The following is a 17462-nucleotide window of genomic DNA, read 5'->3' as shown; positions in this document are numbered from 1 at the left end:
AGAACATGGTATAGTGCACCTCCTTTTTTTCCTCTAGTTTCAAATGCTCTACAATGAGTGTATTATTTTGATAGTCAGAAAAAATGCTTTAAATGTTGTTTGCATATATACATCATGGGCTTCCAAAGGAAATTATTAAATATGATCTGCATTGCTTACACGAAATACCATTTATTCCCTGAGTAGAAGAGCTTTTTCGGAAGGTGACCTCATTAATCATCCCCTTCATTTTTGGAGAAAAATTAACTTAAGCTGTGGACTATAAACCTTGCTATTACGTTTGCTGCACTATCTAGGAAAGCCTGATCACTTGTTTTATATTAACTCGGTGTGTAGAGCCCTGCAGTCATGTAGGAAGATCACCCTGTCAGGATACAGCTGGGAGAACACTCAGGAAAGAGCCCCGACCGACCCTTCCTCTCTCAAGAAGGGTCAGGAGTGAGAATGGAGGCATCTAGTTTCACAGAATTCTAAATTTAGAATTTCCTTGATTTTTCCCCAGAAATTAAATATTTCTAATTGAAGCTCTAATCTGTGGGAAAATACTGTTTAAAAGATTCTGAGGATGTTGAAGTCAAGAAAAAGAAAGATAAGTACTCTTAAAATTACATTTAAAGTATTTACAATTCATAGATTAGGTATCAGAAGCTGTTGTGAACAATCATAAAAGATTTATCCTGTTGTCTTCATGTGATTTAAAAAAATTTTAGTCTTAAACATTTTAGTTAATAATACTTCACAGGATTCAAAATTCAAAAGGTACCAAAGAACATGCGATGAAAAGTCTTCCCTTCAATTCTGTCCTCCCGTCCTCCAGGAAGCAACCAACATCACCAGTTTCTTGCTCTTGTACAGAGCCAAGACAAGGGGACAAAGGGAACAAATTGGAACCCAGGTGCGTTACCTGGTCACTCCACCAGGTCACTGCCACGTGAAGGCTGTAGTCGCAGCAGACTTGGGGATCCGCCCAGCCCCGCCAGGTCTCAAAGGCCTCCAGGAGGGATTGGCCTTTCTGAGGAATGGCGAAATCAAGGATCATGGTGGTGCCTCCTGCCAGAGCAGCCTGGAATCACAAGAGGGTTTCAACAAGTTAGTGTTCTAGTGGCGTCATTATCACTTTGAACAATGTGCATCTGCAAGCACTTGGGCAAACACGATGGGCCCAGGGAATTGCACAAAGATGCTGCCTGTTCAAATGACCCAGAGAAACATGAATAGGCTTTCTATAAATTAAAGTTTGGAATACTAAAACTGCAGTAATTGCGTCTGCAAAAAGGATGCTGTATCTGATAAGATGAAAATGGCTTTGACCCAAAGAAAACGGAATGAAGACTATAAAGAAAATCCAACATAGAAAAGTGAAAAAGATTCAAACATTTTTCTTCTCAAGAAATTATATTCATTATCATAAAATTCCGTTTTATTAGGGTCCATCCTAGTGAATTGTGCCTGCAACTGCCCTGTGATCCACGCAGAATCCTGGGAGACTTACGCAGTTCCTGCCCTGCCTTCATCCCCTGCGACCAACTGATGACTCCTTCATGCCTCTTTGAGTCACATCTGCCCTCTCCCTATTCCCCCTGCTGCGGCCATCTCTCACCTTGGCCATTGTAACAGCCTTGGCTGGTCTTCGTCTCCCACCCGCTCGAACACAAACCCCTCGTGGCAACGAGAGGGACATTACAAAGCAACTCTAAAGATGGAAGCTAATGCCTCTCACTGCCTCTGCAATAAAGTTTCATCTCCTTTACATGGTCTGTAAGTCCCTGCATTCTGCCTCAACGCTCAATATACTCCTTGGTGTACTATTATATATTATATTACATCATGAGTAATTTAAAGACTGTTACTAAATCAAATGCCTTTGACTAATTATTTAAATTGATTTCACTTGAATTAAAATCACCAGGTAGTTAATTTGCTCTTTTTTTGTTTTTGTTTATTTTTAGAAGAGACAGGGTCTCACTCTGTCACCCAGGCTGGAGTGCAGTGGCCTGAGCACAGCTCACCGTAACTTCAAACTCCTGGGCTCAAGCGATTCTCCCACTTTAGCCTCCCATGTAGCTGGTACTACTGGCATGCACCACTACAATTGTAGAGCTAGGGTCTTGCTGTGTTGCCAGGCTGAACTCCTGGCCTCAAGCGATCTTCCTGCCTTGGCTTTCCAAACTGCTGGAATTACAGGTGTGAGCCACCAAGCCCAGCCACTGATATGCTATTAATGATTATATTCGAACAATGTAGGTGAAAAAAAACAAACATAGACAAGGAGAGATGAAGCCCAGTGGTTTAGGGCAGTGATCCAGTAGGCTCACTGGTTCCCAGGCACAAAGCTCAGATTCAACACTTATCAATAAGCCGTGGTAATCTGAGTCATTTCTTAATCTCTGTGCAGCTTCTGATTCCTCACCTGCAAAGTGAGGACAATCATCGTACCTAAGCCACAGGCTTGTTAGGAGACACTAAACAGAGGTGATGTACAGTGTTCAACTTGAAAGTGCTTTATAAGCTTCAGCACCACTATTTTGGGATTTGGAATTTTTCTACCTTTCCTGCATTATCTCATCTCATCTCATCATCAGAAAGGTGGTTGTCACAACACAGCAGGGGGCAGGGCCACCAGCCTCTCTCCCAGGCCCCCAGTATCCTTCCCACACAGCCTCCAGATACACCGGGTGCTCCTACGTCCTTCCTGGCATACCAGCTCTATTCTACCTTCTTCTTCTGGCTTAATTCAATAGATTTTTGTGTTTCCTTAAGTCACTTGGCCTCACTCCAGATTGTTTTACTCTTGAAAATTTCACTTTTTGTACAGGATCCTGTACATTGTTTCCACCTTTAAATAGCACTGCTTTATCCAGGGCAAAATAATACATATTTGCCTTTCTTAAGACACCCCTACTGGTGAAATGACAGCACTAGAAAAATTCCTTGGGCTCTGTATTTTTATTTGAATACAGATTAATCTTCTTACCTTCTTTCTTCTTAAAGTGTCTTCCCAATATGACGCAGACATCCCTTGAGGATGAAGGGCATTTTTCTAACAGAATGTGCTGTTAATTAAAGGGTTAGAAGAAAGTACTTTTCTAGTGTCTACTGAACTAGAAAATCAAGCTTAAAGAACTATTCTCTCAGTTCTTTGCCCATTAAAAGTCTACCACATGCAGGATGTGGAGAAACTAGGTACACGGCTGGTAGGAATGTAAAATGGTGTAGCTACTTTGGAAAACAGTTTGAACTTCCTCTGAAAGTTAAACACAGAGTTACCATATGACCTGGCAATTCCATTCCTAGGAGTAATGAAAACATGTCCACACAAAAACTTGTACACAAATATTCAGAGCAGCATTATCTATAGTAGCCAAAAAGAAGAAACAACACAAATGTCCATCAACTGATGGATGGATAAACAAGGTGTGGTATATTCATACAATGGGATCATCATATATTGTATGATTCCATTTGTAGGAAATGTCCAGAGGAGGCAAATTCATAGAGACAGCAGCAGAGCAGTGGTTGCCTGGGGATGGAGGGGATGAGGAGGCTTGAGGGTGACAGTTAAAGGGTGCAGTGTTTCTTTTTGGGGTGAGAAAAATGTTCTGAAATTGATTGAGGTGTTGATTGCACAGCTCTGTGAATATACTAAAAACCATTGAATTATACACTTTAAATGGCTGAAGTGTATTGTATGTGAATTTTGTCTTAATATAATTGTAAGCAAAAAAGGTCTACCACGTGCAAGCCATTACATGGAGTCAAGGGGGGCAGGGAGATCACACAAATAATCAGACAAAGATTCTGCCCTTGGAGTGTTTATGGTCTAGAGAAAGAGTTAGAAATATGAATAAATAAATACAATAAAATTAGATAGTAATAACAGGTAGTAAGTCTACTTCTATAATAAACACTAGCATAGAAATTGCTAAAGGGAAGCTAAAAAATGCTAAGCTCCCTAGAAGAGATATAGAGAAAAAGTGACTGGGAATTCAGAGGAGGGAAAGATCAGCTCAGAGATCAGAGAAAACCTGGATTTAAACTAGTATTAGGACATACATATGGAAGTTGCCAATTAAGTATAATAATATCTAACTCAGGCTGGGTGTGGTGACTCATGCCTGTAATCCTAGCGCTTTGGGCGGCTGGGGCAGGACTATCACTTGAGGCCAGGAATTCAAGACCAGTCTGGGCAGGCAACATAGCCAGACCCTGTCCCTACAAAAAAAATTGAAAAATTAGCCAGCTGTGGTAGCTCCTGCCTGTAGTTCCAGCTACTCAGGAGGCTGAGGCAGGAGGATCACGTGAGCCCAGGAGTTTGAGGTTGCAAGGAGCTGTGATCGTGCCACTGCACTCCAGCCTGAGTGACAGGGCAAGACCCTGTCTCACAAGAAAATAAATAAATGAGAGTAATGATAATATCTAGCTCACAGGGAGTACTTAGCATGTGCCAGAAACTCCTCTGATGTTTGCATGTTTTAGTCATCGCAACAGCTCTGCAGTCAGTACTATTTTGACCCCATTTTAGAGTGGAGGAAACTGGGCACAGAACCATTCAATAACTTGGCCAAAGTCTCACAGCCAGCAAGGGACAATGGCAGGATTGGAACCAGAGTCATCGGGCTCCAGAGCCTGTGCCTGCAGGAAATGTGAACAGCACAGGGAAAGCTCTGAGGAAAGGAACTTAAGAGGAAGAGGCAGCAGCTCAGCAGAAAGTGTAAGGGGCAGAACTGAGGTGGCTGGGGACCATATGAAGTGGTGGTCCCCAGAGGAGGAAGACAGGGCAATGCTTGTTTCCAGGCAAAAGGCGTCAGGCAAGCCGATTTAACCGGGATGATAGAGAGGTGGCAGATGAGTAGACAGAGGAGGACCACCATCTGGCACTTAGAGGAGCCTGAGTCAAGAGGGGAATATCTTAGTGTGGGGTTCTCAGGCATGTGTCCTCTTGGTGGTATTTGCAGACAGGAAGAAATGCAGATCTGATGCCGAAGAGCATTCGAGGCTGGGAGAAACATGTGGGCGTGACCTGGTAAAGGATGCCAGAGGGGTCCTGAGGTTGGCTGAAGTGACCAGGGAGAGAGAAGCAAAACATGGTAACAGGAGGCACAATAACATGCTCCAGGACATCCCAACACTTAGCATGAAAACTAACCAGTGCTGAGCTCTGCAGAACATTTACAGTGGCCATTTCTGGGTGGTACAATTATAGGCCATTTTAATTTTCCTTTAGTTAAATTTATTTTCAATATTTGATAAATTTTCTATAAAAAGTAAGACTTTTGTAAGAAAAAATATTTTACCCATCTATGACACAAAGACATATATACATGTACAGTCATGTGCCACATAACAAAGGCACATGTCAACGATGGACTGTACATTTAATGGTGGTCCCGTAAGATTACAATACCATATTTTTACCGTACCTTTGTATGTTTAGATATGTTTAGATACACAAATTCTTACCACTGTTACAATTGCCTACAGTATTCAGTACAGTAACATGTTGAACAGGTGTGTAGCCTAGGAGCACTGGGCTATCCCAGATGGCCTGGGTGTGTAGTAGGCTGTGACAGCCAGGTGTATGTAAGTTCACTGTGATCTTCGCACAACGACAAAATCACCTAATGATGCATTTCTCAGAATTTGAAAGCTCTTGAGTAAGGACTGATCGCAAATGTTCCACCTGCCTAATTACAGTAACTAGGAGCAGGAGATGGACAGGAGAGGGGTAGCCACTTATCTTTTCTTTGTTTCTTGTCTGTTTCTTCTCCCTAGTATTTCTCCCTCTCTTCACCCCCAGCCTGTGAAGGAATTTCGAGACACTACAGTGAATGGGAGAGGACAGCCTGGGCTGAGTTTCCCTCATGTTACTATTAAATAAACGAAACCTAATTGCTTCCTTTGTTTCTACTTCTGATTGACTTGTCTCCACTTTTATTTGTCAGTTAGCCAAACAAAATGCATTTACCTTTTCTAATATGGACTCATAAATCAATTATTTTAGCTCCTAATTACTTTGGCTGTTCTCCCTTGAAAACCTTCCAATTTATCTAACACCCTCTTTTGGGGGACAGAGGAGTCCGCTGTCTCCAGCGCAATGCAATGGAGCATAGAGATAAACTCTAACCAACAGTCAGTTGGTCATAATGTTACATGACACCAGATTTTATTTAAGAATGTATTCTGCTGCAAAGCATTCTTGAAAGGACAGTGGTTCCCTCTTGTCCTCGGACATACATTCCAGGGCTCCCAGTGGACATCTAAAACCACAGATAGTACTGAATCCCTTTATATACATGCCTATGGTAAAGTTCAATTTATAAATTAGGCACAGTAAGAGATTAACAACAATAGCTAATAATAAAATACAACAAATATAACAATATGCCAGCATCACTATGCTTGCGCTTTGGGGCACTATGAAATAAAACAAAAACTACTTGAATACAAGTACTACAATAACTCGACAGTTGATTTGATAACCGAACCAGCTATTAAGTTACTAGTAGGCAGGGAGCGTCTACAGCATGGGTATACTGGACAAGAGGTGATTTACAGCCCAGGCTGGACGGGGCAAGGACATCGTGAGATTTTTATCACACTACTCAGAATGGCGCACAATTTAAAACTTATGAATTGTTTGTTTCTGGAATTTCCTATTTAATATTTTCAGACCACGGTAACCGAAGCTGTGGAAAGGGAAACCATGGATAAGGGGAGACTGCTGTATCCAAAAGTGTTTTCTTCCTTCTTATGGTGCCACCAACTTTTCATTTCTAAGCTGGAAGGAGTGAATTTGCTTCACCAACATCCATCACAGGACCTGCTCCATCCAGGGAAAACAAAAAGAAACCCAATAGTATGTTTGAGCCTTAGGGAGAAAAGCTCTTGGCTGAATTTCCAGCTCTCTCACAGTCATTAAGACCTATGAAAGCTAACTTCATGACCCTAGTTTATGTCTCAAATACAGAAGCACCTTCAGCTTTGTGCCTCCCCAAGTTTGAAATAGTAGTTGTATCATCATCCATCCTACTGTGCAAAACAGAGACTTAAGAGTCACCCTTGACACCTACCTCTCTTCTTCCCTGAACCCCCAAATCCAATTCGTCAACACCCTGCTGGAGGCTCCTCCTACCTGGTCCAGGAGTCTCTCTCCCTTCCTGCATCTTCACCTCCCCTGCCTGGTGCCACCTTCCTCCAAACGTCAGAAATGGGAAGGGAAGGGAAAGTAGAATAGAAGAGGGCCACAAAGAGGGAGTTAATGAGTAGGCTACCACTGTGCGCCGCTGGAGCCCATCCCCCAGGAACCCAAAGAGGGACACTGTAGACACAACGCCAAGGTGGGAGGTACACTTGTGTACACCTGCCCAGGCCACTTGCCACTTTCAATCTTTCATTGACTTCCCTTTGCTCTTAAGATGAAGAAAAGACAATTATTACGCAGCCCACAGGGCCCTGCATGCTCTGAACTTTAGCTTTCTCCCAGCGTTCTGTTGAGTCCCCCTCCCCGCTCACTCAGCCCCTCCAGTGGCACTGCCCCTTCCTGTCTTGGGAAACCTCTGTTGCTTCCCACCTCAGAGAGAGACAGCACTCATGTTCTTCCCTCCCCTAACCCCTTCTCTACCTTGTCCAACAAAGCTTAATTCTGGTGCATGCTACAACTGTCTAGAAAACTTTTACCCCATCCCCCAGGGATGCTGATTTAATTGATGTTGTTTCACTTCTGTGTGCCCTGTGGCCATGACAGTGCCTGGCGCATACACACACTCTCTAGATGTTTGAAGGAGAAAGGAAGAAAGGGGCCAGTGAATTTTCCCCTAAAGTAATGAGATGGAATAATTATGACGTTTCACTTTTCCAATAGCAAACTGGAAAGGCCGTGTAAGTTGCATGTTAGTGTGAAATGCCATTTCCCCAAAATATTGCTAGCCTTAGCAGCAGTATTTTCTGAAGGCTGAATACTCAGTTTTGTCCAAAGCCCAGTGTTAACTAGGACTTTTAACAAATAAAATTACAGTCTATTTCTGTACTACACCTCAAAGAATTTCTTGACTTTAAAAAAGGATTACATATTGTTTTACTTCATAGTACTTTTTAAGGTCTTTGCTCTTATGTGTGAACAATGGATCCTCAGGGCGCAGGAACTCATTCATGACAATCACTATAACATGCAATTTCCATGTTAGATGCAATGAAACATAACAGAAAAACTGAAGTGTCTTCCTCCACTTGTTGCTTCACATGTGAGAAGAGAGCACAAAGGTGTTCAGATGTAGATGCTGGGCAGTTGCCAAGGCTCACTTATCAGACTAGTAGCCTGCTCAGAAACAGCCTGGTGACGCAAGCCATTGCCACTAGCACCTTAGCAAGAGGCAAAATGCCAGATGTCACTGACCTCAAGTGTTCACTCAGAAATAGTTACGATCATCAAAGTGAAGTCTACAAGGCCAAAAGTCTGCTATATATTAATAAAATTTATTATTAAAGCTGACATAGCTCTAGGCTGTTTGCCATTGAGAATAAACACTGTGGTTTTTATCTCTATAACCCCTGCACAATGCCTGGAACTTAGTGGGTTTCTAAGAAATATTTGCTGACTAAATTGATGGAATCTAACAACCAAAGTAAAAAATCCTTAGTTCAATATTAGTCAATATTAGATGGCAGCTAATGGATCAGAAGATGCCATTGTAGCATAAACACTATTTTGAGCTGAGGACATTTGAGAAAAGGGTTCTTTCTTTCTCTTTCTCTCTTTCTCTCTCTCTCTCTTTCTTTTCTTTCTCTTTTTCTGAAATCCCAAATCTGCCATAAAGCACAACCTCCCCAAAGAGCTCAGCTGTGATAAATGCCCTCTCCAGGAATTTCACAATCAGGAAAGATTGACTCATCACCACAGACTAGAAGCCTGCCCCACACCTAAATCGACATTGTCACAAAAACCATCATATGTCCCATCTATTCTCCTAAGGGCCTGTTTATCTTTTCTAAAAGTCATTTGCTTTCCTGTGAGTGCACTTTCTCCCCCTAACCTTCTCCTGTTAAGTCATTTGTTTCTTGTAAGTGCCTGCTCCTCTCCCCTTCCCCCCAATTGGCTCGATATTACAAGACCAAGCAAGTTCTTCTTCCCAACTGGCAGTATGAATCATCCACAGCCTCTGCCCTGGTTGCATAATTTTGTCTACGAACTCAAGCAGTAAAATCATTTAACTAAAAAAAAAAAAAAAAAAAAAGATAATATATAAACCCCAAATTCTAACCCCCTCCTTGAATCACATTTTTCTGTGAATTCCCACATATATATGTGAACTTTAAAATCCTGTCTATTCTTTTGCGAATCTCTCTTTTGTCAGTTTAATCTGCAGGCCCCCAATCACAACCTAAAAGTTTAGAGGAAAAGATGTTCCTCCCTGACAGCTGCGTCATGGAAACCATGACTTCTAGACTACTGTCAAACATTGAAAACACTCAGGCCAGACAAATGAGGGAGAAAACAAGCTGTGGAAGTGAAAAGCATGGAGCACTTGAACATGCAAACTGAAAGAAGGCAAGTCCTAGAATCTATTAAGTTCAGTGAAAGGATTCCTAGCACACAACAATAGGGCCCTCAATAGGGCCAAAGCCTTAACATCAAATTAATTTTCAAGGTGTTTTTTTTTTCTTTCTCTGATTAGTCCAAAGATTAACAGTGCAATTATTAAGTAGCCATTCAAGGAAACCATAGAATTAGTGCTGGAACATGCAAACTACTAATACAACATGAACTTTCAACGTCCAGCCTCACCAGTTATTAAAGAAATGATCTTTTAGAAACATTAAGAAGTTCTATGTTGTTTTCTATTAAATTGACATTTTTTTTTAAGTCATTACCCACCATTGGCCAGGATGTAGTGAAATGGGAATTATAATGGGAGAGCATAAACTGAAGAGCCTTCTGAATGTACATAACTAGCTCCTCTAAGATGTTTCTAATACTCGTTGGCCCAGGCATTTCACCGTAAGGGATGATTTCTGGGGCAATCATCAAGAATATGAACAATGATTTACATACAAGGATGTCTGCAATAGCATTGCTATTTACTAGCAAAAAACTGAGAGCCACCAAAATGTCCATGACCTAAAAGATGAGAATGGAGCCATTCATAGTTTGGGAAACAGGAAGAAAAATGGGTCAGGCACTGTGGCGGGTGGGAGGGATACATTTGATTTGGACCATGCTGTTTGAGGTGCTTCTGGGGCATCCAGGTGATATCTGAAGACAGGCAGAAATGGAGGCTTGGTGCTTAACAGAGACAGAGGCTAGAGAGAAAGATCTGAGACTCAGCCTCCAAGACAATAATGGGGCCACAAAATCTCACTCTCCAATGATATTCAAGGGCCTGGGGAAATGGTTAATGAACAAGGCTGACTCCAAACAGTATGCCCAAGTTGGTAGAAGGAAAAAAATGTATATATGCCCCCTGCAAAAGAAAAATCTGAAAGGATAAGTAACCAAATGTTAAAATTATAGATGATTTCAATATTATTTTTCTTTATATTCATCTGTATTTTTCTTCTTAAAAAGCAGTTTATTGGTTTAATTAATGTACATTGAGCAACTATAATGCTTCAGCATTTTCTTAAGGGCTGGATGATAAGTACATATTTCTTTTATAAGTTTTAAAAATATTTTTTTAGTTGTTCAATCTAACCAATGCCTCATTTCAAAGATAAGAAAATGTTGACACTCCCGGCCGGGCATGGTGACTCATGCCTGTAATCCTAGCAATCTGGGAGGCCAAGGCGGGAGGATTGCTCGAGCTCAGGAGTTCGAGACCAGCCTGAGCAAGAGTGGGACCCCATCTCTACTAAAAAATTGAAAGAAATTTCTCCAGGCAACTAAAAATATAAAAAAAATTAGCCGGCTGTAGTGGCACATGCCTGTAGTCCCAGCTATTTGGGAGGCTGAGGCAGGAGGATCACTTGAGCCCAGGAGTTTGAGGTTGCTGGTAGCTAAGCTGACTCCACGGCACTCTACTGGGCAAGAGAGCAAAACTCTGTCTCAAAAAAATAAAAAAAAAAATGTTGACACTCCCCAGAGAGGAAGTGACTTGCCAGAAGAGGTCACGCAGTCAGCCACGCAGTCAGCCCACATAGGTCCACCCAGCCAGGCGCCCTGGCAAGCAACAGAAAAAGGGATTTGGTTTGCAGTCAAGGTTTCTGAAGCAGAGATCTTCCACAAGTTGAGGGAGCTCTATAAATACAACCATAAATGTGTGCTTAATCACGTCTTATACTGCCTTGTAAGTAACCGCCTTGATGGCATTTTACCAAAAAGTTTCAAAGCGAAGTATAATTTCCTTTCTCAATAATTTCAAGAACTTTTTGTCCTTTACAAAAAAGACAAAGAAAAGAAAAAAGAAAAGCATGTTGCATGGTTTCCCAATTTTTAAAAAGATGATTCTTCTGCCAGCTACTAACACTACCAGGTTCTTAAAGAGAGTCCACCCACTCCAACTTGCATACCTATCTGAATATAAACATATGTATTTGAAAACTTGCAGAACTCTCATAATTCACTCTCTTATCACAGCATGTAGTAAAAGCAAAGTCATAATTACTTTAAGTGTATTGAATTCACAATATCCATTGAATAAAAAGACCTCATTGTCCTTCCTCATGGATATTGAATTACTGGAAGGCCACTGTACATCTAGTATAGGCCAACAAAATGATATATGATTTCTTTAAAACAGAACATTATTTCCATTAGTTACATCAGAGAGCTTTTACCTGTAATTAAGAAAATCAATTGTAGGCTTATAACCAATCTCTGACATGAATTAGATTTACAAAATATATAACCTTTAGTTGACTTGTATTTCATTTGTTAAATTGGGTCCCCTCACAGTCTAGTGATCAATAAATAGAATACCACAAACAGTATCCCTTCTATTTGTCAGATATCATAAGTGGTCAGCCTGGTGGATACAGAAAGCAAACATCTGTCGTTCTAACCTTTCGAGTCCCATCTCCTGAAAGCATGATGTATCTTTTCTACTTTATGGCTTTCTATACTTAAGGTACCCATTTCTGTCCCCTTAGAGATGATGTGGCTATAAATACACATACAAATGCCTTACCAACCTAACACCTGCAATGTGTATTTATTTTGATAACTTTAACTGCCTCTAGCTTTCGGTAGGTGGAGAGCTACTGTATTTTCTAAAGATGATGTCTGTTCTATTTTTTAGGAAAGCCATTTCACATTAACGTGCAACTTATATGGCTTTCTCATCCAATCTTGTCACCCTCACAAATCTGAACATGAGATGTTTTTTCAAACGAATAGAGCCTGGTGGGTAAGAGCTTTAGTGAAGGGGTCAGGCAGTACTGACTTTGAAGAGCCACTCGGTCACTTACAGAACTAGGCATGTGACGTTAGGCAGGTAACTTAGGTTTCAATTTCTTCAGTTGTAAAAAGTAGATAATGGCACCTGGGATTGCTGAAAGATAATGTACAAGTTAGCAGTACCTAATATGTAGCAAATGTTTAATAAAATAAATGTTACTTAACAGTATTTTATTAATGTTTTTTAAGTTTAACATATACAACCAGCTTTTATAAAAGGCCTTGTCCCTGGCTCCCCAAAACAAAGACCCATAACGTTGCCTGGGAATTATTGTGAAGACTAGGAAAGAAGACAAAATAACTCAATAAGGCCCTTCTTCCTTAACTCAGGCCAATGTGTTAATGTTCATGTGTGCCTGTGTTTACCCACCTGGTTCCCTTTATGAAGCCTTATCTGTTTCTGAGGGTGGGAGCGGTTAGCTCCTGGGATCCAACCAACCAATTTTGAAGTAGACTGTTGCAATTCAGCCCCTGTGTGAGTACTGTTTAATATTCAACAGGAATTTGGTATTTTCTAATCCTTCAACCTTAATAGCTCTGACCATATCATTTTCTGCTTAAGATCCTAAGCTCCTGAAGAACATGTTTTTATTTAATGATTTGAAAACTTTTAGGTATAGAAATGCCTAGACAATAAGCTAGTGGATAAGTCCTTTCAGATGTTGACAATAATACGCTACAAGGACCTGCCTTCTCAGAAATTATAAATCTCTCTATGATAGAAAATCACATAATGGCCAAGGAACAGATAGAAGACTAGGAACCACCTCCCAGGACCTTGGGGCATGCACAGACACTCTTGAGAAAGGGAGGTAATGCCCCTCCCCACAGCATTCCAACACCCTCTTCTTTGCTGCTTTATGGGAATCCTCATGCGCGAGAGATCAGTGAAAGCTACTGCTAAGCTATGAGAATAAGAATGATGCCAGCGGGCTTGGCAAATTATGCTCGGAAACAGTAGCCTCCCACCTTGCAAATGGGGGTGTTCAATGGAATGCTTTGCCACCAGCAAAGCACTTTGTTCATGAGGAGTCTGTGACAACAAAGTGCTTGCACTATAACTGAAAACAGCAGGTTATAATTTTTTTTATTATTTTTTAATTTTTTTTTATTTTTGGGGGTCAATTACTTGGATACAAAATCTTATATACAGGTATGCACACACACACACATACACACATGCACAAGATGATCTCAATGATGTAAAATAAAGCAGATTAAAAAGCATAAAAACAATACACCAAAACACTGTCATTGAGAGGGAGAATATTGGTAATATTTTTCTTCTTTCTACTCTCCCATTATTTTTTCAATTTTCTATAATCATGTTTCGATAGCTAAAAAAATTATTTAAAATGTAAAAGTAAGTTCATTATAATTTAGCACATTTCACTTTTTTAGCAAAAGGGAAAAATGAATATTCAAAACAAAGTCTGCCAATTTTCAAAGCAGATAATGATCTGTCCCACAAAAGACTTTATTGACCCTATAATAAAGGTGGATAATTAGTAACCAGGAAGAAGCTTTCCACATGTTGATGTGAGCAGCCTGCCCCTCTCTTTCTCTCTGGGTCAGATCTGCCTGCCTGTCTTTTTCTGTTAAACGTTCTGGTCAATCAGAGAGGACTGGGGAACTTGGAGGGCGGGAGGTGTAAGGAGAGCAAAAGGGTTAGAAATCAGTTAAGTAAAGGAAGTGACCATGACCAAAACTGCTTTAGCTTTAGGCTACACACCTGGATTAAATGGTCTGCATTGTTTCACATAGCAAGGTGTGTTCCTCTGGGAAATCTCACACGTGTCCCTAAGTGAAGATTCTTGGCCTTAAGGGTATCAATACATCTTCACTTTGGAAGGAGCCATTTTTCTCAAGACAGCCGAAAGGCAAGACTCAAGGAGGATGTGGGTTTGGCTTTAGCTCAAGTGCTGAGAGCAGAATTTTAACTTTATGTTCCTCTAAAGCCGCCCTGTTATTCCCCTGGTCTTGTTTTCGGGAGCTTTAGGGAAATATTTAAAGTTCTTTTCACTGACTTGAACTTCTAGACCTTTGTATCTAGAGAAATCCAAGCCTACCTCACCTGGGGATGGGAGATCCCACTGTCATCCTGCAACATCAGTAAAGCTACAGGTACTCAAGCAGCAAGAATCAGGGTCATATTCGATGTCCCCAGGACAAGTGGGTCACAGCAGAGATGGGGCTGGGTTGCCCTGGTGTGAGTGTGAGTGCTCTGGAATATTTTCTCTGTGAAACCCTGGTCAGGGCTGTATTTTTTTTCGACTGGGGGTGGGGGGGGAGGCGTGTATGCAGTGGGCTTCCAGCCCACCCAGGCACGTTACCCACCGCACTGCTAACTTTGAGTCAAGCAGTAACTAACAGGTGAATGGATTTTTCATTTGGTTTTTGTTCTGGGAGGATGGAGAGAAATGGCTGGGAGTGTCACTTTTAAAACAAGATTCTATAGGCCAGTTGTGGTGGCTCACACCTCTAATCCCAGCACTTGGGAGGCCAAGGCAGGCGGGAAGATTGCTTGAGGCCAAGAGTTGGAGACTAGGCTGGGCAACATATGGAGACCTCATTTATAAAAAAAAAAAAAAAAATTTAATTAGTTGCGCGTGGCATTAAGTGCTTATAATCTTAGATTTTCAGGAGGCTGAGGTAGGAGGATCTCTTGATCTCCTGAGCCCAAAAGTTCGAGGCTAGGGTAAGTTTTGATCATACCACTGCACTCCAGCCTAGGCGACAGAGCGTGACTTTGTCAAAAAAAAAAAAAAAAATTCTATAGAAAATAGGAAAGATTCGTGGGGTTACACAGAACATCAGTGAAAATTGGGGGGCGGAGTTGGGGAGATAAGGGACATAGAGAAATGAGGGTAAGGGAATAAACTGCCCCCGGGGCGGCTGGAGAGGCAGCGCGGGCGGGGCGCGGCGGCGGGTACCTTGGTGCCCTGGTGGAAGTCGTCGACGGACCGCGAGCCCATGAAGGGGAACTGCATGTGCGTGTGCGTGTCGATGCCGCCGGGCAGGACCAGCTTGCCGGCGGCGTCCAGGACCCGCAGCCCGGCGGGCGCGTCCCCGGGCGGCAGCAGGTCGCGCCCCAGCGCCCGCACCACGCCGTCCTCCACCAGCACGTCGGCCACCTGCGAGAAGTCGTCGTTGACCACGCAACCCCCGCGGATCAGAAGCCGCGACGGCGCAGCCATGGCGAGGGCTCGCAGGGTGGCCCTCCTGCCAGGTCCCCAGCGCAGTCCCCCGGCTCCGGCTCTGGCTACCAACGACCGACCGGAAACCCGGAGCCGGCGGCCTGGCCGGGTCTCTGAGCCGCCGCGCTGCGGGCTCCTCCCCCGGGGAGGGCCGGGCCCAGCCCGGGCCGGGATCCGCAGAGGGCGGCGCGGTCCTTCCACACTCAGACCCCGAGAGTCCTGTCGCCCTGAGTCTAGGTGTCCACTCAGGGTTCTCAGCCACTGCAAGGGAAAGCTCTTGGAGTTTTTAATAGTGAGGGACATGTGTTTTGCTTCATAAGACGCTTTGGGGAAAGAAATTGACCTCATCTCTTCTCTTGCTGAGAGCGTTTGTACCAAAAGACGGACACAGACGGCGACAGGGAGAGGGAGAAACGCTGTCACCAGCAGCAGCAGCAGCAGCAGCAGCAGCAGCAGCAGCAGCAGCAGCAGCAGCAGCAAAAATGCCCAAACCCACCCAAGGCAGAACCGAGCCACTTGATCTGGATTTACTTTGAAATATTCTTTAACTGTATGAGGAGCAAAGTAGCACACAATCCCAGTAACTGGCAAACAGAGAGTGTGAAAGTTTAGAGTGAAATATGTAAGCTATTTGAAATGTTACCAACTGTTCTGCACGTTTTAATGATGTAACACATACCAGCAAGTTTTTCTTGGAAAACTACAGTCTTGTAACTCTAAAGATCTGGGTTCATACTCCCAGCTTTTCCACAAAACTAGCTTAGAGTCTCTGTCTTCAGTCAAATCTTTTATCCTCTTGGTTTCCTAGTGTTCTCATATACAAAACTGGGTAATAATTGCTCTTGTCTTCCGCTTTGAGAAGCAAATATGATGGATATGAATGCACCTTAATAACATGGGAAGTGTCATATGAATTTATTTAACAAATACTAGCTTTGTCAGGATTTGCGGATTGGAGAGAAGGCTAAGTGACGAAGATGTTAATAAATATTTCCATCCTCAAGGAACATGGAGCCAACGGTGACACATTTCAATATATAAAACAGAAAATTTTATCTTTGAGAGAGGATAAAGATAAGAATTTAGAGGAAAGGGGCGTTTATTTCTGGCTTGAAGAAAATTAGATATGGAAGATTCACAAAGGGTTATTTGAACCAGGATACAGAGGGTATGAATATGCAAAGGTGAGCGGTGGGAGGAGGAAATAGTGTTCCAGGTAAAGGGAACAGGGTAGGGGAAGGCACAGCAGAGGCGGTAGCAAGTTCAGGGGTCTGAACTCCATGAAGTTAAGCTAGGAGGGGTGACGGAACTGTGGATCACCCCTTTACTTACAGGGGAGGAGGAGAAAGTAGACAGAGGAAAGTCAGAGAGAAGACCCAGAGCTGTGTGTGACAGAAGGCAGGGATGCAGAATTTCAAGAAGGGCAATAGGATGGAATCCTGCAGAGGGTTGCAGGGTATGGTAGACATCGCTGAGCCAGTATACAGTCTCTTCCTTATTCTGGTAACACTTACTGGAGTTTCTCTGGTGGGAAATCCTCCACCTGCCTTCTCAGAACACTTGCCCTGAGTGGAACTGACGGGACTTCCAGCTCCGGGACTGAGGGCTCACCGAGCCTCTGCCCATCATAGCAGGGCGTCCTGAGGGCCACAGTGATGGGTTCAGGGACGGACATGTGCCCCAAGCAGAGAAATCACGCCCACTTAGAACAGATCTCAGGACTTTTCTTAGGTTGAGCACACGAGAGGCTTGCTGTTTCCCCCTGGACTTGAGTCCAGGGGTGTATAAACAACAGGCTTCTGGTCCTGGATCTGGTTTGGTGAAAAAAAATTAAAAGAAAAAGTAGAATAGTTTAAAAAAAAAAATGAAAACAAAAA

At 42.6% G+C, this 17462-nt stretch overlaps 1 protein-coding gene across 1 annotated transcript in view; it reads right to left on the bottom strand.

Annotated features, from left to right (window-relative positions):
- The window catches only part of DPYS (dihydropyrimidinase), a 75072-nt gene extending 59375 nt beyond the window's left edge, over positions 1–15697 (bottom strand). The window contains exons 1-2 of the mRNA XM_069465438.1: positions 15322–15697; positions 905–1063 (exon numbers count right to left, since the gene is read on the bottom strand). Of these exons, the coding sequence (XP_069321539.1) occupies positions 905–1063; positions 15322–15585 (423 nt within the window). The 5' untranslated portion in view covers positions 15586–15697. The remainder of the gene's footprint in view (positions 1–904; positions 1064–15321) is intronic.
- Positions 15698–17462: the final 1765 nt, after the last annotated feature.

This window comes from Eulemur rufifrons, chromosome 3, assembly GCF_041146395.1.
Source record: "Eulemur rufifrons isolate Redbay chromosome 3, OSU_ERuf_1, whole genome shotgun sequence".
Lineage (NCBI taxonomy): Eukaryota > Metazoa > Chordata > Mammalia > Primates > Lemuridae > Eulemur > Eulemur rufifrons.
The sequence above is the reverse complement of the archived record's forward strand: the minus strand, read 5'-3'. Positions and strand labels throughout refer to the sequence as shown.